The sequence below is a fragment of the Protopterus annectens genome, chromosome 3.part0 (assembly GCF_019279795.1).
Source record: "Protopterus annectens isolate FY-2018-M chromosome 3.part0, PAN1.0, whole genome shotgun sequence".
Classification (NCBI taxonomy): domain Eukaryota; kingdom Metazoa; phylum Chordata; order Ceratodontiformes; family Protopteridae; genus Protopterus; species Protopterus annectens.
Window position 1 is genome coordinate 458,742,618 of NC_056731.1, and position 25,084 is coordinate 458,767,701.

A 25,084-nucleotide genomic window follows, 5' to 3' on the forward strand; every position below is an offset into this window, starting at 1 on the left:
TTGAGCAGCCTATCTGTCCCTGGAGAAGTGGTTTCAGCCCAGACATTAGTAGTTTATTGGCCATTTTGGGCTAATTTCTCTCTTTTTCATTTCCCTGCTATAAATACCATATTTGCCCAGTTTTGCATGCTGTGCAGCTCCAGTTAGCTAGGATAAAACTATTCCCGGCTCCACAAAGTCTCCTCTTCAATTTTTCCCTTGGAACTAGACATACTTTCAACTTAAGCACTCAAGCCATTCATTTCTCAGCCCGGTACTTGCTCAAAAAATATAGCAAGCACTTATAAACCCTAGCACTACACCCTCCTGTACTGTACGGAAGGACAAGGGTCTCTATTCGACCTTACTAGCCATCCAGTAAAACAGTTCATTGTACCTATCCAAGCATGTCCAAAGGGCAGTTTCAGGTGTACTCTCCAGTCCAACTGGTGAAGCTGGGCATTTTGAGGCAATGTTACAACTGCCTCATATACACAGACAACCCCCTCCTCCTACCACCAAACATTAATACATGCGAGAGATGCAGTTATACAGCCAAATTAGAGGCTAAGCTCTCTCAACCCAAGACTGGATCAGACAGTCAAGAATAGAAGGGAAATACTTGCATCACACCATCAGTCTTACATAGACCAATCAAACCAGCACCGGCAATAAACACACAAATACATGGAAACATACTCGGAGGCTCTAAATAAAAATCTGCAAAACCAACAGAGACCTCCAAAGCAAACATCCAAGCAACCTCCACCCCCCAACACAAACCATGAAACACATACTTTATAAAACCCACAAACCATGAAACACATACTTCATAAAACCAGTGTGCCATGCAATCACTGCCCTTAAGGCAAAATAACATACCCAACATACTAGTAATAGGTGACTCTATAGTCAGGCACATTGACGTCCCACTAACTAGGCTGAATACGGAGGTTACTCTGTTAAGCTGCCTGTCGGGTGCCAGGATCCGCCACATAACACAAGCACTCAGGTCACCTCCAGAACAAGTACAAATATGACTGTCATTGTCCATGTTGGTGTGAATGACCTGAGCCATAACTCCCTGGACTACATGAAAAGAGACACGGAAGAGCTCTCTGATCACGTAGCCCAGGCTGGTATGACCCTGACCATGAGTAGCATCCTGCCCTCACCAAGAATGATACCACAGTATAAAGAAAAAATTCTCGATTTCAACAATTGGCTAACTTTCTGGTGTCAATTCAAGGGGATCCAGTGTCTGTCCGCCTGGGATGACATGCTCGACAAGCCACACTGCTTCGTTAGAGACAGCTTGCACCTGTCACCCTTAGGCTTTTGAATACTTGCCAAGGCTCTTGCCACCCCCCATAGTGCCTTTTTTAGGCAAAGCTCAAAAGACAAACCCACCACCGTAAATAGCACAAGTAACAAAAAACTGAGGGTAATGCTACTCAGTGCCAGAAGTCTAAACCTCAAAATGCACGCACTCAAGGCACTTCTCAGTATGGAGAAATTCGATATATGTGCAGTAACAGAAACCTGGTTTAAGGCTCCAGAGAGCACCCCAGCACTACCAGACTACAACTCATACCATACATTTCGGCCACAGAACCCAAACCGAAATACAAAAGGCGGGGGCGTATCCATATTCATCAAGGATACCCACACCTCCAGGTTAGTAGCACAGCACGATACTTCAGAGATCATCCACGTGCAACTAGCAATGGGCAAAACTGCTATTTAAACTGTAGCTTGCTACAGATCACCCACTATGTCCCAGGACCCCCATTCCGCATTTCTGGAAACACTGGGAAACAAAGGTCCTACCAAACTCCCTAATATTGGGTGATTTCAATTTCCCAAACATTAACTGGGAGAACTACTAAAGTACTAACTCCCTTGCCCAACTTTTCTTAGAATTTATAAACTCAAACGCCCTGGTTCAACTGGTCAACACTCCCACCAGAGGTGACAACATATTGGACCTGGTCATCACCAACATGGGCGACCGGTGTTCCACACCAGAGGTCAACACCTCACTGGTTAGATCTGACCATAAACAAATCTCTTTTGATATCCATATTCCACCCCCACCTCCGGATAAGAAAGCCACCATGAAAAACTTTTCAAAAGAAAACTTCACATTACTTAAGACCGAGGTGGAAAGTTTCAAAGCCCCCCATGCTGAAGGATAACACTGTCCCAAGCTGCAAAATCCTTTACTAATGCATTCTATGGGCAGCTACAAGAATGCATGGATCGTGCCATCCCAAGCAAAACCAAGACTCACTCCTCCAAGAAAAGGAAACCAGTCTGGTGGACTCCTGCCATAAACAAGCTATACAACAGGAGGAGGAAACTAGTACAGAAAAGAGTAAAATCCCAAGAAGGGAAGACATCCCTGATCAGTATCAGCAAGAAACTACGATCCGTCAAAATCATCCAAGGCGAGCTTTGAAAGAAAAATTGTCAAGGACTCCAAAGATAACCACAAGGCATTCTTTAGCTATGTGAAGAATCTAAGTGGCAATGCTCAAATCTGCTCAGAGTTAGTGCAGAATGGCACAAAATACACTGAACAGACCGATATTGCCAACATCCTGGCAGACCGGTTCAGCGCAAACTTCACCCCCCTCTTACCCCAAAAGGGCCCATAACCATACCAGACGAATGTAGAGTCCCTGAAATCACAGACACTCAGGTTAAAACAGCCCTCTCCAAAGCCAAAAACACAGCATCAAAGGGACCAGATGGTGTCCCAGGCTGCGTCCTACACGAGCGCAAAGATGAACTAACCCCTCACCTAAACACACTGTTCAAACTCAGTCTCTCCACAGGCTACATACCCAAAGAGTGGCACACAGCAACGGTTATTCTGCTCCACAAAGGTGGAGCCACAACAGACCCCGGGAACTATCACCTTATAAGCCTGACTAGCTTGGTCTGCAAGACTATGGAGCGTATCATTATGGAACTCATTAACAGAGACATTGGGAACCTCCAAACACTGGACCCTACCCAGTTTGGCTTTGTTAAGGGCAGATCATGCATGCCTCCTAAACCTGGTGGACTTCGAGACAGTTACCAAGGTTATAGACGAGGGAAAGGTGGTACACACAGCCTACTTAGACCTCTCTAAGGCTTTCAACAACATTCCCCATTCTGGTATTATAGAGAAGCTCACCAGCCTGAACATAAACCACTACGTCACAAGATGGGTTGCCAACTGGCTCATGGACAGAACCCACATGGTGAGAGTTGCAGGAGCTAGGTCCAACTATAAACCAGTTACAAGTGGCATTCCCCAGGGCTCAGTCCTAGGACCCCTGCTGTTCGGCATATACTTCTCAGAGGTACTATGGCTGACCAAGTTCGCAGACAACTGCAAACTAGTGGCTATAACTGACTCTCCGGCTGACACTGACATCCTCCAAAAGGGTCTCACTGAGACGGATATCTGGTGTCAAAATCATGGCCTCAAGTTAAACACCAAAAAGTGCATAGTCATCCCCTTTGGAAAAAACAAAGTACCCACAAACTACCACATAGGTGGCAGTCCCCTAAATATGGAAGACGTAATAAGGGATCTGGGGACCCAAGTAGATAGTAATCTCACCTTTGATAATCACATTGCCAAAGTGGTTAGAAAATCCTTCTACCTGGCCCACCTAATCACAAAAGGGTTCGCGCATCCAGATCAAGAGAGGTCATTGTGCCCCTCTAAGATGAGTCTGATGAGTGATGAGTAGAGTACAACACCCCATTTGGGATGCACCTTACAAGACACCTGCAACAGCTGGAAAGACCACAGAAGTACCTCACCAAGAGAATCAATGGCCTCAAACAGATGCCCTATGCAGCTCGACTGAAGACACTCCAGTTGTACTCGGTTGCATACCACCTACTCAGAGGTGATCTCTGCCTGACATACAAGGCTATGTCCAACCCAGAATTGACGGACATGCTCCACTTAAACAAAGCCTTATCCCCTCGAGCAACACGCTCTAGGGATCTAAACCTCACCACAACAATAAATAGGACATGCAGGAAGGATAGATTCCTGTCCCAGAGACTTCCCATGCTTTGGAACAAGATCCCAATCTACATTAGGCAGAGCGCCAATCTACATTAGGCAGAGCTCCTCACTAACACTCTTCAAAAGAAACCTTGACGAGTGGATGGGAAACAAAGTTTCCCTCGACGATCACTTCAGTGGCTCTGCTGGACAGAGGCACAGGGAACTAATTTAAGGGGGCGGCGAAATCCAACATATTCTGGCTAGGCTTAGAAATGCCTTCGGGCAGATAGCCTAGTACCCACCTATAAACCTACTGACTCCTGTATTTTGATATCTGAGCAATAGCTTGGAGGAAGGCAAACTCTGGCATCCTCCAGATAAAAAGGAAAAAGGAAGTAATTTCCAGACAACCACCACTTGTGATCCAGACATATGAAATGGTTTAGCTGCTAGACAAAAGGCTACTAAGAAAAGATTTAGGGACACAGCTAGCACACACAGCTGTACAGCTATAAAGTAACATTAGAAAAATGTGTTCTGCTTTGCTTATGTACTGCATTAACTTGATAGTGCTACTTAACCATTGAAAATTCAGATGAAGGCAACTTCTGAATGCTTTTATAGAGAATGTCAGAGTCCGCACGTCTTCTGGACTGCTGTGCACTGCCGTCTGTGAAGTGGACCAGATCCCCAGTATAAGGTCTGAGCTTACGTCTACACTAATTATAAAGTAATGATTACCAGCACTTAAGATGGAAGAAAAATGGGAAAAAAGACCTGATGGAATTCAGCTATACAGATGACAAACCACTCAAAAATACATAAATAAATAATAAAATAATGAACAGAGACAGATTTATTTGAAAACTACCAAACAGCCAGTATGTGCTTTCGTCTTTAGTAAGACTTCAACAGACTGAATGACAGAAATGTATTTATTTATTTACATTTGTTGACCAGGCGTGTCTGACTGGACGTAGGTCCATTTTCAGCGGAGGCCCGGGGAGAAAAGTTCCACAGTTAAAATAGACAGTAGTTACATTGGATTACATAGCGATAAACAATTTAACATAGCAATTACTTACAACATACTTACAGATGAAGAACACAGTACATCAGTAGACAACTAGAATCTTTATATGTGAAGTACATAACAGACATTAACAAATGTTACAATAAGAAGTTCCTGCTGTATAAGTACCAGGCTTATGAGCATCTGAGCTTGCTATAATCAAGGTAGTTAGTGGAGTGGAAAGAAAGGTAGTGGTTGGATGGGGTGGGTGATATTAGAGTGGGAGTTGCAAGGGCATAGCCAGCATGTTTTTAGGTGCGCTTTTAGTAAAGTTTTGAAGTGGGTGCATGATGGTATGGAGGTAATTGTGGGTAAGAAATAAAACACAGCTTTACATATACATTCAAATCAATCAAAACAGTGCACCAATTAAATTATTACTGCCTGTGACCATGTTTACGTTTTATTTATTTTTTTTATCTTTAAATACATCAAAGTTCTCTTCCTGTCATTTAACCCTGGAGGACCTCAAACCAATACATGAAGTTCCTTAATTAAAGGAAGCTCTTGCTCCAAACAGTTTTCTAAATGGTTCCAAACACTCTGAAGAAAATCTTGAAGCTTTGCCAAATGAAGACTGATATGATGTACCATCAGAATACATGTTAGTGCGTGCTGACAGTTAACATAAAATGTGGTGGCAAGATGGCAGTCTAGACCGATATACGGCCCAACAAAGCAAGAAAGTCACTTTTAGTAGGAAGGGAAGATCAAACCTTGTTCTGTTCTCTGTAAAACCTCAAAAGTTCAGGAGTGACAGCCTCAAGATGTCAGAGTTTGTCTTCCTCCATTACACCACAGCCTGCCTACAGTGACCATGCTTGCAGTGAGACCTACAGACAGGAGACTTTGTGCTACCACCAGTTCCAAAACAAGTCATGTGAATTACAAATAATCCTCAATCTGGAAGATGAGAACTGTACATTGGGGGTGGAAATCTGGGACATGCCAAATAAATCCATTAAATCTAGAGAGACCACACATGCATATTGAAGCACTGAAGGCAGAAAGTCTTACATGGTTACCATCTTAAACACCTTCACTTTGACTTGCTGTTTTAAGCTGTAGAGACAGAGACTTTGATTCCTTTGTCTTCTTTCTTAGGAAAAAGAATAAAACTAAAAAATACCATATAGTCCTGTACCCTTTTTTCACATTTTTTACACAAATATTCTTCTGAAAGGAAAAAAATCAAGATGCACTTGGAAGAGGCGAAACCAAAACCTTTAAAATAACTCAACCCTAGATCACATGAAATCAGTCTAGAAAGTATGAAATTCCTTACCCAACCAAAATGACCCTGGGTATTGGTATGGGAGGCAGAATATGGGATAAAGGGAGGTAAGGAGAGGGGGGCTTTCTCTAGTAAGAGAGAGAGAGAAAAAATCCTCAAAGAATCATGTAGAACTGTCCCTCTTTAGATGGAAAACATTTGAACAGCTAGCATCTCTTTTTGGTTGATATGCATTTGTTTTGGGGTCCATATGCCCTGAATGCATCTTCCCACCATGTGGGCCCCCCATGCATAATCAGATGCATCTATTGTTAAGGTTTGGCTGGCAGGGGGTTGAGCGAAGGCCCATCCCATGTTTTCGTGACATGCCTTTGCCCACCAAAGAAACTCCTGTTGTAGGCAGGGAATGAGAGGAATCATTGTTTCCAGACTGTGACAATAATGACTCCATTAACTTTTTAGGTACCATTGAAGTTTCCTCATATGCAGTCTTGCATATGGAATCAATAGGATGCAGGATGCCATGAAGCCCAAAGCCTGCAGAGTTTGTCTTGCAGATAACTGGGTTTTTGTTGCCATCAGTTTGAAGTAAGTAGTCAGTTGCCTTTGTTGGTCTGGCGTGAGGAAAGTCACCTGGGCAGTTGTATTCAAGCTTGCACCCAGGAATGTTATCTTTTGAAAGGGTACCAGTTGTGATTTCTTTTTGTTTATTGTGTACCCTAGGCATGTTAGAAGCCTTTTCACAAATTCCAGGTGTTGAAGAAGAATGTCCTTGTCCCCTGCTTGAATGAGGCAGTCATCCAAGTAAGGGTATATTTGTATACTTCTTTGTCTGCAAAAAGCAATTACTGGTGCCAGGCACTTTGTGAAGACCCTGGGTGCAGTAGATAAGCCAAAGGGCAGTGCAGAGAATTGATACTGTATTAAGCCAGCCTTGAATGTGAGGTATCTTCTGCACGATTCCCTTATTGGGATATGCAGGTATGCCTCTTTTGGGTCTAATGTCACCAGCCAAGCATTCTTGCCCAGCATGGGCAGAAGCTGCTGCAACATCAGCATTTTGAATTTTGGAATGTCCAGGTATGTGTTCAAAATTGATAAATCCAGTATTGGCCACCAGGCCTTTCCCTTTCTGGGTACCAAGAGCAGTCTTGAGTAAAAACCTTGCCCTTTTTCATGTTCTGGTACTGGCTGAATGGCCCCCATATCCATGAGGGATGTAACCTGCTTCTGTGCCTCTGCCCATTGATTTTTTGGCAGATCCGGCCAACCGTTTGCCATTGGCAGAGTATGGAAATGGAATCTGTATCCCTGTGATACTATGTTTAGCACCCACTTGTCCTGGGTTATTAACTGCCAATTTTGAGCAAAAAGTGCTAATTTTTTCCCTAAGGGTGCTGCCAAAAGTTAAGTGCTTTGTGAAGGCAGAGGGAAGTCATTGGCACTGTTTTCTGCAGGTTTGCACTTTATCTCCTCCAGATTTGGAGGTAGAAGCACCCCATTGTTTTGACCTGTAAGAATCTTGTGCCTGGTATCTGGAACGCTTAGGGCGTCTGGATTTGCCCCTTTGAGCTCTGACACAGGAAAGGACCAATTTTTTGTAGGCCAGTGTCTACTGAAACTTGTTGGCTGCACTTGTAAGAAGTCTTTTACAGTTTGCATAGACTTAGCTTTGTCTTCCATTTTCTTTAAAACTTCTTCAGCCTTAATACCAAACAGAGTGTCATGCTGTAAAGGTGCATCCAGTAATTTAGCTTTAACATGATCAGGCAAACTCTGCACTTTTAGCCAGGCATGCCTCCTAATCAGACATCCAGTAACTGCGGCTCTGCAGGAGGCCTCTAAGGAATCAAAACCACATTGCAAAGTATGCTTTCCAACTTGTTCAGCTGCATGCAATAATTCCTGCAAATCTTTATTTTCTGCACATTCAAAAATCAACATAATTTTCTGTTTCAGCAATCCCATAACATGTTGTCGATACTTGAGCATATGAAACTGGCAGTTTCCATAACATGTTGTCGATACTTGAGCATATGAAACTGGCAGTTTAAGGCCCTAACTGCCAAGGTTACAGATGTATAAACCTTCTTTCCCCATCTATCCAGTGCCCTTGAATCTCTGTCAGAGGGGGAAGATTTTTTGCTGTTGAGGCCTTAACTCCCTTCGGACCCTGTGAAATAGTTTCAGGATCAGCAGCAGGGTTTTTAAATAAAAATTTGTGTGAGTCAGGGACCCTGTAAATATCTGTCAGGCTTGTTGGGAGCCGGAGGAAAGGAGTCAGGTGTCAAGCTTGACTCCGAAAACACATCATCCACAATGTCTAAAACAGGGGGTATGGCTAAAGGCCTGTGCTGAGGGAGAAGGAGGAAATCCCTGAGCCTCTTTTTTGATTCTGAGAAATCTTGACTCTCCCAGTGAAAATGCTCCCTCAAAATATGCAAGGTGTCTCCAAATGAATAATCCTCAGGAGGTGATGCAGATGGGATAGACTCCTCTGCATCAGAATCCTCATAGGGAAGAGCAGATAATTCCTGATCAGAAGAAATAGAAACCTGATCTGAAGATTCATAATCAGTGTCTTGCCTAGGCCTCTTATCAGGAGGGGGACGGGAACCCCTGATCAAGGTAATAAGGTCTTCAGACATTTTGATCATCTGTTTTTAGGCCTGTGCACGTGGCTCATGCATCGTTTTTTTAACTTTAGAAGTTGCTTTTGTCTTTGGTTTTTGCAGCTGTCGTCGGTTTGATATAAAAATGTTGAGGCCTGAATACACCCTCAGAAGCCAGTGCCTGCTCAGAGGCTCCAGACCCATTTGAGGGAGATACATCCGTGGGTCCAATACTTAGTATCTTGCTGCGTGCCGGACTCCACAAGGGTCTCGGTAGGGGCCTGCAACTCGAAAGTAGTGGGTATCAGGGGCTGCAAAAGTGCCTGAGTACTGGCAACTGGCTTAGGAGAAGCTTCATCGTTTTTTGACCTCGACTGTCTCTGTTCTTTTCTTTGCGTTTTTTATATACTCCGGTAGTCGGATTGCTATCTGACATTTCTGGGTAGTTAAATCTGTTTCCAAAATACTGTGAGGCAAAAATATACCGATGCTTAATAGTGCATTGGTTAAATCTAGCACAAAACCGACAGCCAGGCATGTTGTGATCAGGGCCTAGGCAAGGAATACAGTATAAATGGAAATCCTTATGAGGTATTTGCTTCCCACAAGTAAGACAATTATTAACTTTTTCTGACATCGGTATGGAGCAAGAAAAAAGTTTTCCCAATGGGGTACTTAGCTTTAGTGAAGACTGGTTCTGAAACTCAAACTCGAATATTTCAGGAGTCGGCCGACCGGCACTTGCGAAATGCTTCTGCTTCGGACACTGTGCGGCAAGAACAACTAAAGAAAATGGCATCGGCTGATTGTTTTATACCCATGACAACCTGACGTCATGGAAGAATAGACCGCAACTGACGCAGGACCCAAGACTTTGGAATTCAGGCCGAATGAGGGCAACCTGCCAGCAGATTACCCAAATGTAATGACTGCAACAGTGAAACACGAACATCCACAGGTGCAAAATCCAGTAAAATACCGTGTATTGGTAAGCGCTTTTGCCAAGTTTAAAATCACCAAACTTCTTCAGACACCATTTTACAAACATGCCCAGCTATTTATATCAGTGTCATAACTACCAGCAGTCAATGACATCAAGTAAACACCCCCCCCCCCCGATTCATCTGAAAATTTAAGAACCTACACGTTTAAAAAAAAAATACTTGCTCCTTAAAGAGACATTCACAGCACTATTAATGTTGCATTACATCCATCTACCATTTGAATGTGCTGTTACCAGAAGATGTTTGATGGGGGCAGTAAAAAGCCAATCGTCCAAATACGGAAACACCCAGGATCCTTGCAGTCTCAAGTGAGCTGTGACCACTGTCATGCACACTTTGTGAACACATTGGGGGCTGTAGAGAGACCGAACGGCAGGGCGCGAAACTGGTAATGATTGGCTTCTAGCCGGAGGTGAAGTAGACTCCTGGAGCATTTGTCCATTTTAATGTGGTAATATGCATCCCGGAGATCTATCTAGCACATCCAATCGCCCTCCCTGAGAAAAGGGAAGATGGACTGAACTGCGACCATCCGGAATTTGGTTTGGGCAACATATTTGTTCAAACTGCTGAGATCCAGAATGTGTCTCCAGTCCCCATCTTTATTGGCACCAAAAAAATCTTGAGTAAGATTCGGATCTGCATTGGTCTGGTGGGACTAGTTGGATGGCCCTTTTTTGATACAGCTTTTTCACTTCTGAAGCTGCTTCTTCCTTCTGACTGGGTGAAACATCGGGAAGTATGGTTGGAAGTTTTGTGTAAGATATGAACGGAATGGTGTAACCTGTGGTAATGACATTCTGCACCTAATGATCGATGGTGATAAAGAGCCAGGCAGCTTGATGCAGAGAGAAACGAGCCCCAACTGCTTCCAGAGGCAAGCAATCAGGCCGCTCTTCAGCAGCACTGGTAAGGCTGCCCAGAGGAGTCATCCCTGGGGCCTTGTTTGCATGGACCCCCTCTGCCTCCAAAGGGGCGACTTCCGGAATTGTTACCCCCTCTGCCACTGAGGGTATCACCACGTGCAGCACGGAAAGGACCCTGAGATTTTTTGTGCCACATCTTCCCACTACTCTGGTTCTTGGAAAAGGAACATTGAGGGCTGGCAAAACATAGGCCTACACGAGGACAGGGTCTTACCATCCTGCTCACACCTGGCCAGAGTGTCCTTTACCTTGGAGCCAAACATAGGAAGATGCTTCGATGGAAGCATTCAAAAAGGAAGACTTGAAGGGGTCCACGAGGTCACAAATGTGCATCCAGTAGTAACATCTCATAACTATGCCTGAACCCACAGCTCTAGCCACCCCTTCAGTTGCATGTGAAAGCAACTTCATGGACGAATTGGAGATAGATTCCACGGTTGCGAGTTGTGAGGCAACTTTGTCCCAAACATCTTCAAACATATGCCCTATGAGTGTTCCTGAGAGTTTGGAGATCAAGTCTCTTTGGAACTTTGTAAAATGTGACAGGTAGTTCACTGACCATATGGCAAAGGTCACTGATGCAAAAACCCTCTTCCGCAATCTGTACATGGCCTGGGACTCTGTTGGGCGAGTGGACAGTAGGATGCTCCAGCTAGGTCCTTTTTAGTGGCCACCGCCGCCACCACCATAGCATCGACTGGTAAACCCCTGGACCAATGTGGGTGTTCTTCAGGTGGAGAAAGCATCTTGGGATCGCCTCAACAGAGTCAGGGTTCTTTCAGGCATGCTGCACCACGAGCTGAACTAGCTCGTCTGCAGGCGGGGTCACCCAAGAGGTAGAAGGCCTGGCACGGAAAGCCTGCAAGAACACGGACTCCTCTGAAGGAGGATTAGTGGGTTTCCAGTCACCCCTCTGCTTCAGGATTGCAAAGATGTCTCCGAAGGAGACATCAGGGGGTGACCATGGGGACCCTTCATCATCAGAATAAGTGTCCTCTGTAAGAGACTCCACAGGTGAGTCTACGTACTCCCTCTTGTATGTTCTCCTCCATGGGGGCTCCTCAGTGCGCGCTTCTGAGGAGGACTCAAGAGTGGGCACCATGTACAGGGGGTTCCTGTGGCTTCCCTGCTCTGTGTTCCAGAGAGGTGGCCTGTGGCCACTGTAGCTCAGGGGGAGAGAACTGGGGTTCCGACATCGGCGGAATGCTTCCAGAAGCAAGAGCCCTCTCCATCGCACAGAAAGCTCGGTGCCGAAGGGGCACTCTGTGCTAATTCGGGAGGTTGACTCGACAATGCAGAGATAGGCATTTAAGGCATGCACTGTGCCAAAGTGACATCCAGTGCCGAAGTCGTAGTAAGCGAGAAAAGGTTTATGGTCAGTGCCGGAGACAGAATCAGTGTTGAAAATGGCACCGATATAGTAACAGTTGTAGCACCTGGAGCACATGAGGTCGATGCCGACGAGGCAGATTTATGCTCCGAACAAAGTTTTTGTACCTTAGGTTTCACAGACATGCCCTGGTCACCCCAAGGTGAAGAGGAAACTGAATGCGGCCTTTTAATATCCTTCCTAGGAGGGGTTGAGACCTCCGTAGCTGAAAGGGCCTTTGAAAAGGGTGACTTAAGTAGGCCCTTTAGAATCAACTTATTACTGCACTTGTTCAGAGTGTGCTGGCTAAAACTTTGGCAAATCACACAGGGAGGCTGCACCAAAAGGTGGGGCACCCCCAAGCAATAAACACAAACATCGTGAGAGTCACTTAGTAAAGTTTACCATTACACAAAGTACAGTGCTTGAAACCTGAAGCTCCCTTCTTATCAGACATCAAGACAAGTCAAACACAACAAAGTCTTCAAATACAATTTAAAATTCTACTTACTCTGTCTAAACCTACACACATACACACAGTATCTATCCAAAGAGTCAAAATCACAACTAGATAGAAAAGGAAAGACTAGAAGGAAGTACAGTTTTGTACCTACCATAAATGTAGATGTTCGAGTGTATTCACTGCTGTAGTCATTATAATTGGGTTATGCTGCCGTCAGGCAGTCCCGCAGTTGGCCAAAGTCTTGGTCAGGCGTCGGTTGCTGTCGCTTCTTCCCTGACGTCAGTGCGCCAGGGGTATACAAGATGCAGCCGCCATTTTCTTCAGTTTTTCTTGCCCCAGATGCCAGGTGCCCCCAGATAGGTAGGCAATACACATTGCTAATAAAACATACATAAAAAAATAAAAACAATACCTTCAGTTACAAGCAAATACACCACATAGGTTGTATAGGTATAAAGGTATAGATAAGTCCCAGCTAAGAAAGTGGGGATGGAGGGAGGGTAACCTGGACTGCAGCAGTGAATATACTTGAACATCTATATTTATGGTAGGTACAAAACTGTACTATGCTCATCATGTTTCACTGCTGCAGTCATTACACTTGGGTTGAATCCCAAAGCTGAGGTTGGGTGGCTGGTTCAATAAAGGATTCGGGGTGGCTATGAGGCCCTGCAGCACTGCAGTGGCAAAGCCAGCTCTGGATTTAGAGTAAAGAGGCAGGTGGTAATGTCTGGTAAAGGTATGCACTGAACTCCAAGTTGCAGCTTCCAAAATATCCTTGGTAGGTGCTCCTCTAAGGTAGGCAGTTGAAGTGGCTGTTGCCCTTGTGGAATGTGGCCTAATGTTGCTAGGTACAGTTTTTCCATGCTGTGTGTAGCAGAAACAGATACAGTGTCCTATCCACTTTGAGATGGTCTGCTTTGAAATGGCCTTTCCCTGTGATCCCGCAGCATATGCTACAAACACTTGCTCAGTTTTCCTGAAAGCTTTTGTTTTGTCCAAGTAGAAGCGTAACTGCCTGTGTATGTCCAATGAGTGCAGAAGTTTCTCCCCTTTATTCTGGAGATTTGGATAAAATGTTGGCAAGTGAATAATTTGGTTAGGGGCCACACTGGATACCACCTTTGGCATAAATGTAGGGTAAGGGTTTGTTCTTAAAGAAACCCTGTCCTGATGAAAAATGAAGAAAGATTCCACTGCCATTAGTGCCTGTAACTCTGAGACTCTTCGTGCTGAGGTTAATGCCAGAGGGAGAGCAGTTTTCCATGACACACACATTAATTCTGCTGAATTGGCTGGCTCAAAAGGAGATAAAGTTAGTTTTTCCAAGACAAAGTTGAGGTCCCAAGTTGGTGTTGGTGTTCTCCAGGGCGGTCTTATGTTTTGAGCCCTCTGAGGTACTGTTTTAGCAATGGATAAGAGAAAATAGGAGGATCTGTGATGTAATGAGTTGAGATGGCAGAGGCGTGGATCTTAATGGATGAAAAGGATAGGCCTTTGTCCAGCATCTCAGTTAAGTATTGTAGAATCTGAGGAATATTTGGAACAAGAGGGTCAAAGCTTTGAGTTTGGTTCCAGGCGCAGAATCTCTTCCATTTTTCTGAATAGGATTTCCTGGTGCTGGGCCTCCTGGCCTCCAAAATGACATCCATAACAGCTTTACAGAGAGGTGTTGGTTGCTTGGCTAAGTAATCTGCCATGCAGCCAGGTTTAAGGTCTTGAGCTGGCTGTGCAGGATCTGATTGTTTTGTTGAGTCAGAAGGTGGGGGATTTGAGGTAAAATCCATGCTGGGCCTTGGGCCAAGTTCTTTAAGATTGGGTACCAGTGCTGGCGTTGCCAGTCTGGGGCAATCAGGATCATTTTTGGCCTTTCTTGTCTGGCTTTTAGGAGTACCTTTGAAAGGAGAGGCAGTGGTGGGAAGGCATAAACTTTCAGGGTTTTCCAGCTGAACGAGAGAGCATCCACTTTCCATGCTTGTGTGTGGTAAGTCCTTGTGCAGAATTTCTGTAGTTGGCAGTTCAGAGGGGAGGCAAAAAGATCTATGTCTGGGCGCCCCCATTTTTGTGTTATCATGCTGAATACTTGTGGATTTAATTTCCACTCGTGAGGATCCATGATGTTTCTGCTTAAGTCGTCTGCCAGAGTATTTTTCTTTCCTGGCAGGAATTGTGCTTGCAGATGAACTTGATAGGTCAGTGCTGTGCTCTACAAAGTCATGGCTTGCCTGCAGAGGGGATAGGAATGAGTGCCCCCTTGCTTGTTTATGTACCACATAACTGTGGTGTTGTCTGTCTTTAGTAATAGTTGTCCTGGATGCAGAAGGTCCTTGAAAGCAGTCAGGGCATTTTGTACAGCTAGCATCTCTTTTTGATTGATGTGAAGATGCATTTGGTCTGCGGCCCACTTGCCCTGAATACATTTTCCTGCCATGTGTGCTCCCCAGGCGTAATCCGAAACATCTGTTGTTAGTGTCTGCCTGGCTGTGGGGTAAAGTGAAGGGCTGTCCCTTGTTGTGGTGACATGCCTGTGCCCACCATCGAAACTCCTGTTGTAGGCAGGGAATAAGTGGTATTACTGTTTCCAAATAGTGACAATGTTGAGTCCAAACACCTTTTAGGTACCATTGTAATTTCCTCATATGCAGTCTGGCATATAGTATTAGTAAGTATGCAGGATGCCATGTACCCCAAGCCCTGCAGAATTTTTCTTGCAGGGAGTTGGGTCTTTGCTGCCATCAACTGAAAGTACTGAGTCAGTTGCCTTTGTTTGTCTGGCATGAGATAAGCCATCTGGGCCGTTGTATTTAAGCTGGCACCCAGGAATATTATCTCTTGTGAGGGCACTAGTTTTGACTTCTTTTCATTTACTGTGTACCCTAGGCAAATGAGCAATCTTTTTACAAACGCTAGATGCTGTAGAAGGATGTCCTTGCTCTCTGCTTGAATAAGACAGTCATCCAAGTGGGGATATATTTCAATAATTTTTTGTCTGCAAAATGCAATTACTGGTGCCAGGCATTTTGTGAAGACCATGGGTGCAGTACATAAGCCAAAGGGCAGTGCAGAGAATTGGTAATGCATTGTGCCAGATATGAATCTGAGGTATTGTCTGCAATTTTGTCTGATTGGGACATGCAGGTATGTCTTTTTGAGGTCCAAAGTAACAAGCCAAGCCTTCTTACCCAGCATGGGAAAAAGTTGCTGTAGTGTCAACATTTTGAATTTCGGAACATCCAGGTAAGTATTTAGAGTAGATAGGTCCAGTATGTGTCTCCAAGCTTTGTCCTTTCCGGGGACCAAGAAAAGTCTTGAGTAAAATCCTTGTCCTTGTTCTTGCTGTGGCACTCTTTGAATAGCTCTCATGTCCATGAGGGCTGTAATTTGCTTTTGTGCCTCTGCCCATTGATTTTGTGGCAGGTCTGGCATTCCTTTTGACCTTGATAGAGTGTAAAAGTGGAACTTGTAACCTTACACAATGTCCAGAACCCATTTGTTGTGGGTGATTATATGCCAGTTTTGTGAAAAAAGAGTTAGTTTACCCCCTAAAGGAGCTGCCAAAAGGTAAGTGCTTGGCATGTGAAGGGGGAAGTCATTGGGACTGTTTCCTATAAGGTTGTGACTTGTCTTCTCCTCTTTTTCGGGTAGAAGCAACCCACTGTCGTGGTCTTAAGAGCCTTGGGGCTGAGATCTGCCTCTTTGTTGTCTGTCTGACACTGGAAGGGACCAATTTTTAGAAGGCCAATTTCTGCTAAATCGAGGTGGCTGTACCTGTAAGAAATCCTTCACTGTTTGCATTGATTTTTGCCTTATCTTCCATTTTCTTTAATACCTCTTCTGCCTTAACACCAAACAAGATATCATGCTGTAAAGGAGCATCCAATAATTTTGCCTTAACATGATCAGGTAAACATTGTTCACAGATCCTGTAATTGCGGCTCTACAAGAAGCCTCTAATGAATCAAAGCCACATTGCAGAGTATGTTTTCCCACTTGTTCAGCTGCATGCAATAAATCCTGCATCTCCCTGTAGTCAGGACATTCTGAGCTTATAAGCATTTTCTGTTTTAACAGGGACATTAAATATTGTTGGTATTTAAGCATGTGGAACTGGCAATTTAAAGTCCTTACTGCTAAAGTTGCAGAAGTATAAACTTTCTTTCCCCATCTATCTAATGCTCTTGAATCCCTGTCAGAGGGAACTGGATTTTTAGCAGTGGAAGCCTTTACCCCTTTGGGACCCTGGGAAATAGTTTCTGGGTCAGCAGCAGGGTTTTTATTAAGAGTAACTAGGTCTTCGGCCATTCTGAGCATCTGTTTTTTAGACATGGAGGCCTGTCTAGGTGAATGCTGTACTTGTTTCTTTGTCTTTAATGGAGTTTTAGACTTGGTTGTTGTTTTGATGGTAAGCTGTGAAGGTCTGAAAACCCCCTCAGGAGCCAATGCCTGCTCAGCGGCTCCGAACCCATCTGAGGGGTTAATTTCCACAGGCCCAATACCTTGAGTTTCCAGAGGCCCAGAAATCTCCACGTGGGAGTCGGAGGCAGCCTGTGGCTTTCAGGTAGCGGGTGTCAGGGGCTGCGAATGCGCCTCACTGAGAACCGGCGACTGGCCTAGAAGAGGCTTTGTCAGTTTTTGACCTTGGATGCCTGTCCTTATCTTTGTCTTTGTGTTTTTTGTGTATTCCGGTCGGCGGTTGTTCCAACGGCATGGTATAATTGAACCTTCAGCCAAAATAATGGCGAACAAAATCAAACTGACGTTTAATAGTGCACTTGTTAAATCTAGCAAAAATCCGACAACTAGTGACGTCGTGGTCTGGGCCTAGGCATGGGATACAGTAAGAGTGAAAATCCTTATGAGGTATTTGCTTCCCACAAGAAATACAATTGTTAACTTTTACTGACATTGGTCTGAGGCAAGAAAAAGTTTCCCCAGTGGGGTACTTAGCTTTATTGAAGACTTCAGTTCTGAAAATCAGAATTTGAAAATCTCAGGAGTCGGCTGACCGGCACTTGTGAACTGCTTTTGCTTCGGGCACCACGCGGCAAGAAAGACTGAAGAAAATGGTGTCGGCTGCATCTTATATACCCCTGGCGCACTGACGTCAGGGAAGAAGCGACAGCAACCGACGCCGGACCAAGACTTGGGAACTCAGGCCAACTGCGGGACCGCCTGATGGCAGGATAACCCAAGTGTAATGACTGCAGCAGTGAAACATGAACATATACCAGCTATGGCATTCAAGGAATACTACAAGCGTAAAGAGAGATCCGTACCACCAACAGTACTTAAAAGATTACCAAACGGGTAAAAGGAAAGACAGAAAGGTGTAAATCTAACTGTAAAAGTGAAGAACAACGAATATAAAACTAGTGATAAGAGAGCAGACCAATTTTCTCACAAAATATCAAAATGCTTTCATTTAGCTGAGAGCTCAGCTGAAACGTGGGTTTATGGCTATGTGGCTAATGAGATCTGAGATAACAGGAAGAATGGCATTGTAGGTAGAAGCTTAGCTTGAGAGTTTTTTGGCTGGAGCGAGCTTGGTTCTAGGCCGACTCTGTTCCGAGGGCTCAGAACCGAACCCATTGGTGATGAATGGAAAGAAGATTAACATCAAATTATCAGTTACCATACAGCTGTCTTCACAGAACGTAACAACAAAGGACAAAAAAGTATCATTAGTACAAGTTATACTCTTTTCTTTACCATGAGTAGATTCATATATTGCTAGACTACTACTGGTCAAACTCGTGAGATGTGGTGTAATGTATAAATTCAAATGGTAGATGGATGTAATGCAACATTAATAGTGCTGTGAATGTCTCTAAGGAACATGTATTTTTTTTTTTTTTTTTTTTAAACTTGTAGGTTCCTGAATTTTCATATGAATCATGTGGGGATGTTTACTTGATATCACTGACTGCTGGTAGTTAAGACACTGGTATAAATGGCTGGGTATGTTTGTAAAATGGTGCCTGAAGAAGTTTGTTGATTTTAAACCTGACAAAAGCACTTACCAATAAACGGTATTTTACTGGATTTTCCACCAGTGGTTCTCATCCTTTGCTACTAATTTTTGCTCTTCTGTATTGAAAGGTGTTCTTGAAAGCCTCGAGGACAAGAGGGACTGGAGATGGGGCAGGAGTACACATTTCCAAGAAGCTGTAATACCTCTTCTGAACACAGATACCAATGGATTGCCAGTCAAAGTGTTTCACTGTACTCTGACAGTTTCTCCAAAGGAAGCTTCCTCAATAGGGGAATCCGGTGACAGTGAGTACTCTTCATCCAAAGAGATTTGTCCTGGAGAATGCAGCAGAGAGGAACAGTGTAAAGAATGATCAGAAGCTGAGTCTTGTTCTTCAGAAAACAGGCGGGTGTTTGAAATGTAGCCTGTGGTTGTTGAGACCCAAAAGAGGGAGGTTTCAAAAATATAACAACTTTGAACAAATTCTGTGAAAATTCATCCACTCCTTCTCCCTAAGAGAAGATGAAAGGGCCACATGTCTAATCTTCTGTTTTTACATTTTAGGTGTGATGTCCACCTGGATGAGACACAGGTTCGGAACTCTGCCTAGGACCTCTTCCCAAACTAAAATTTGAAGGATGCTGTGAAGTCCCTTGGAAATGAGTCATGGTTCATCAGATGCCATCTGCAAGGTTTCAGGAGCCATACTGGCCCTCCAACAGGGTCTTGGTAAAGCACAACTGAGAGATAACCTGGCATACCGCAGGTTCTGAAACCTCTACAGGGGTGGTGTCTCAGTCTCTGATACATTGGACTGTGGATCTGTTCTGGGCCTCTAACTTTTTCTTAAGTGAAACAGGGATGTTTGGGGATCCTGATTCAGCCATCTTTGACTAGGCCAAGCATTTACAATACTGAGTCTTCCAGGAAGGTGTTAAGATAAGAAAGCATTGACATAAGGGTTTTGGGGAAAAAAAAAAAAAACTGACATTCAGCAAGATTTGTGACCGTGTTCTGGGCTTAGGCAAAAAAGATACTTGGCACTCAACTCCTTGCATGGAATCTGCCTACTGCAGACATTAACAAAAAAATGCAAGTAAAAAAGAAAGTACCAACAACCAGACAGCAATCAGTCCAATAGACGTGCGAGACAGTCTGAGGATCCATGCTCAAACATCCATCTATATACCCCAAAGCATATGAGCTAGTCATGCGTTGGATGTGCGACCTTTGGAAGGTAAAGCTTTGGTACCCTGGCTGGATGTCAGCTGCAACAACCCATACATCAGGGACACTCAACAGTAACTTCAGTCAGGACGAAGAGACAAGCTACTGTATTTACAAAATATGCATTTGCAGCTCAGTTGTTATTTAGCCAGAACCAAAGAGCTTAGGAAATTTGACCAGTTGTTCATTAAGTCAAGTCAAGAGGAGGACAGGCACACACCAATGGCTAAGCTTTATTAAGTTAAAATACAAGTATCACTGCTACAACAGGTGCCCCAAACTACCATTATCTCCTTCTGGAGATAATTGTGTGTTTTTTTTTTTTCGTGGAAAAAACTAAACGGGGGGGGTGATGGGTGGGATATTGTACAGCAGCAGCAGTGATCTCCATATTTGAACATCTACAGCTAGAGGGGATTTGGATTTACTGGCCTGACTATGCCCAAAAAGACTTAAGTCATGAATATTCAGAAGCCATGTAACAACACTGGTATGTCCTTAAGGGGTTCATTTGCAAACATCCTATAGTCTCCACTACAGTAAGTTACACAGTAGGGAATCTAGCTTGGCCTAGTCTTTCAATAAAGTCTCCAAGTAACTCGCAGGATAGCAAGCTGGCTCACAAATAGAACACAGGAAACTAAGGGTGAATAGCTCAACCTCCTCCAAAACACTGGATAGTGCAGTGGCCCAGGATTCAGTCCTTGGGTCACTTTGTTTTGAAATTTATTTCTCTCAAAGATGAAAGCTCATGTTAAGGGACTTTGGCTAACCAAGTTAGCAAATAACTGCAAACATGTTGCCATCTTGAACTCCCCAGAGGACACCACGATCCTACAAGATGGTTTGTCCTAAATAGTGTCAGAACGATGGACTGAAAGTCAGTGCCAGGTAATGTATAATCATTGCTATGTCAAGCAAGAACAACTCCTATAGTATCACACTGACAACACTCCCCTGAAAACTGGTATTGTGGTTAGAAATCTGGGAACCTATGCTGTTTGATCAGAATGTATCCAACTATTGAAAGGAAGTGCTTTTTCACTGCACAGTTTACACTAAAGGGTATGACACCCAGATCTATGGATGCAATTGCTCCTGTGTGCTCAACTCATTACACCAATCACTGAATATAATGCACCCTTTCAATATATACCTGTCCAAACAGTTGTCAAAGCTGAACAGCCGTAACACTTCCTCAAACAAAAATCAAAAGCCTAAATCATAAAAACTATGCAGATCACCTCAAAACCTTGTCTCTCCTCTCTGTATTACACAGGCTATTGGCAGGTGACCCCTGCTTCAGATATGCAGCTGCTACAGACACTGTTCTGTCAGGGACCTCTACCTCTTATGCAAGATTAACAGAACGTGCCAGACAGATAGGTATGTATGACAAAGAATACCACAATTATGGAACCAGCTTCCCCTCCATTTGAAGCAAAGTACTTCTCTTACTTTATTCAAACATAGCATGGATGAATGGATGGGTAAGAGCAAATCCCTCCCCTACCCCCAGTTTAGCACCAATGGTCCTCATGGATAGAGTAAACATGCAAGCACCCAACATGTACTTGTGCAGCCCATCTTTGGAGATTCATATTGTAAAATATAAGGGCTAATAAGTATCATGGGATTACACAGCTACACTTTTTAATATCCTTATGTACCTATGAACCTGTGTAAGAGGAATTCTACTTATATTACCTATACAGATTTCCTTTTCTGTGGACACTGGATGTCAGTAATGGTGTCATTTGCACTGCCCACCTATGATGAAGTTCCACAGAATTCCACCTTTCAGGTACATTTGGAAGTTTTTTTTTGTTCCACACAAAAAAAAAAAAAAAAAATAAAAGAGAGAAAAATGTGCATGTACGTTACTCTCCTGATTACAGCCTCAGTGTAGGGAAGTGATTTACTCTGTTCTGGAGTCATTTAGCTGCTCCATATGGTAGGTCAGAATTAATGTCCAAATGCATTTTATCCAATGAATTGGGAATTTTACTGCAGCAGTCATCCCTTTGTTCAAATATCTACGAAGCACAGAACTGGTCCATCCACCTAAGGTAACCATTAGGACTATAATAGCGCAGGCATTAGGACAAGTCACAACGTAAAGGTTTCTCAGGATGCTTAAATCTCTCCATTTGACCCCTTATGCACATCTCTGTTCTGCAGTTTTTCATGGCTGCATGTACAGTAAGGCTACACTGAATATTGTATTTCAAAATACAGTTTAAAATCAGTGTTGATTCTTTTTTCTTCAGCGATATTTATCTTTCCTGTGATACTGCAATAAGGACAATATTTTCTTCTTTTCAAAACTCACTTGTATTCTTTGATTTGTACTCTTACTGCTACAGTTAACCTCTCTTCTTGGCATGCATGGCCATGAGCCTCTTAGATAACCATGCTGGAAACCCCAATTAAAAAAGTGTACCTGCTGTAGACTGATTGTCTTTTAAAATGCAATGCCTAGTAAAGGCACCATGGCAACTCAGTACACAAGCTAGCTTAATTTCATCCATAAGTCTAACTTTGAAGGTGTTAAAGATTTAAGAAGATCCTACAGCCATAGATGAAGGCAACTGGGCTCAGGACTGAAGAAATGACTTCTATGAATGAAGTTTAATGTTCTCCAACACTTAGGATGAGTACTAAAGGCAGAGACAAGTCAGGAATACATAAAGAACATCTGGAATAAGAATATCATGAAAAACCATAAGAAATGAAGACAATGGTTTTCTGGTGGAAGATGCAGAGCTGCAATGAAGGGACAAGAAAGTGTTGGTGATGCCTGGACTGACTGCCTCTGGCTTTCTGGTGATTGTACAGCAATGTTCCATGTCATAAAGACATTTTCCTTCCTAGCTAGGCACTATAACTTCCAGATGAAAATGTGTGAAATTGTACCTTGAAAAAGATGCATTTTCACCGTGTTAAAATGAAGCTTTGGGGAATACCAGAGTAGGTCAGAAAGAAAAAGGTCTGGGTGATATGTTGGAATTATGAAAACAATCTCAGTCAGGAAGTAAGTTTGTCACTGCTCAGCAAGCATCACTGTTACAGTAACCCTAAACTTAGGCACAAGTCTTTTTCGGGAATAATTAGAAAGCAAAAATAATGAAGCCCCATACTAAAATATTTACCTCCAAAACCTAATGCATAGCACAAATATGGCCAAAAAGAATGCACTAAATTCATAGGAAATCAAAAAACTAACATTCTCTTTCATCCAGCTCATAACACAACAAAGAAAACACTTCAACAGCAGAAAGGAAAAGTAACATACAGATATGATACAAACAGGAAAGAAATTACAATTCTGATAACATCCACTTAATGTACCATGAAATGCAATATATTTCCAGCAACTGCTTAATCTGTAGTGAGAAAAAAAACTTCAACAAGGCCATCACTTACCCTAAAAGGGAACTTAACAGGTCTTCGGTAAGGTTGAAAGCCAACTGGTCCACCCTGCTGAAGTATTGCCTGATGTGCAGCATGGAGACCCTCACCCATCAAAGGAATGGCGTTATTATTGCGAGCTTGCTGGTTATTGTTGGCTGGCTGGTTTGCATTGTTCTCTGCATCATCTTGGTCTCCAAGCAAGTAGGAATGCAGGTCTCTATGGACAAGCAATCACTTTCAGTACAAAATACACATACAAAGCTGAGTTTTACCTAATAAGTTATGTACTCACCATAACATTCCATGTTTGTTGTCCATAATCTTGCCTTCATTCTTGCTGGTTGGGTTCTGAACTGAGCATCGGTTCCAACTCAGCCTAATACTGAAACTCGAGAGCTTCCACTGGGTCAAGGCTATACCCTATCCCATCATGCTTAGGGAAGATAACCCAGATCTTGTTTGCAAAACAGTAGCACATTTGAAATTATATACAAACCCCAATGGTAACAGTTATTAACCTATGTCTCAAGAGGCAAGAAGGGAAGCACAGAACACAATTTGCAACCAATAAAAATTTCCTCTCCATCCCCACAGGAGTAAAGCTTGGGGAAAGGAGGGTGGGACGCAAGAATGAAGGTGAGATTATGGATAACAAACATGAAACATTATGGTAAGTACATAACTTCTTAATGTTATGTTGTCCTATCTCACCTTCATTCTTGCTGGTTGGGACAGCGTCCTTAGCACATTCTTTCTTGAGTGGCTCAATTTATTTATGTATTTATTGACATTTGTTAATCGGGTTGGTCCAACTGGGCTTGGAGCCCATTTTCAGTGGAGACTCGAGGAGAAAAGCTCCAACAAAGAAAAATAGTTACATGAAAACAATATTGCAGTTAAAAATATTTTTAAGCACATACATATGAGATAGTACAAAGATCAAAATAAATCTTTTTATTCAGCACGAGTAAAAACAAAACAGAGAGCGTACATAAGACAAAACACAATATTTATACAAAAGTAATCATGTATTTACATGAGAAAATTATGCATCTTAACTAGGTAAAAAGCAGATGGCATTGGCTATCATACATGGAGTTGTAGGAAATGAGATGGGTGAGAGAAAAAACGTAATTAGTGATTTCAGGAGAGTGAGAGGTGATTATGTTGGTTCGTGACGGGGACAAGTCTTGAAGTTGAGCATATGGTGCTTCAGTTCATTTTTAAAGTGTAGTGATTGGGTGATGGAACATATGTTTAATGGAAGTTTGTTCCAAGCAAGGGCAACAGACTATTTATATAGTAGTTTGTCAACTGTTTTCTTAGGTTGGTAGATGTCAAGTAGTTGCTGGTTAGAGGTACGAAGGGTCCGAGGTGGAATATAGGTAGCGAGAAAGGATGAAAGATGGACAGGATGAAGGTTTGTAAAGGATGTTGTGCAGCTTTTAAAATTGAGATAGGAGTTGTTGGGGGAGCTCAAGCCATTGGAGAGAGTTTAAGGCAGTAACGTGATGAGCATTGTAAGGAGAGTTTGTGATAAATTTAGCTACTTTGTGGTAAGTTTGCTAGAGTTTGTTCAGGTTTGTAGTTTGAATGTTGGTGAGTACTAGGGCGGCATATATGAGGGAGGGAAGAAGGAATGCTTGTGCCAGTGTGAATCTAGCATTGTAGGTTAGAAAATTTTTATTACGATACAGTAGGCCCAACTTCTGGTGTGTTTTTTTTTTTTTTATACAATGGAGTAAGTGCAGGTTAAATTTCAGTTCATCAATTATGACTCCAAGAAGTTTTG

General features: G+C 43.2%; 1 protein-coding gene across 1 annotated transcript in view; it reads right to left on the reverse strand.

Annotated features, from left to right (window-relative positions):
* The window catches only part of MARCHF6 (membrane associated ring-CH-type finger 6), a 2,699,933-nt gene that overhangs the window by 698,260 nt on the left and 1,976,589 nt on the right, over nucleotides 1-25,084 (reverse strand). Inside the window, exon 25 of the mRNA XM_044064887.1 lies at nucleotides 23,305-23,509. Coding sequence (XP_043920822.1) covers nucleotides 23,305-23,509 — 205 coding nt within the window. The remainder of the gene's footprint in view (nucleotides 1-23,304; nucleotides 23,510-25,084) is intronic.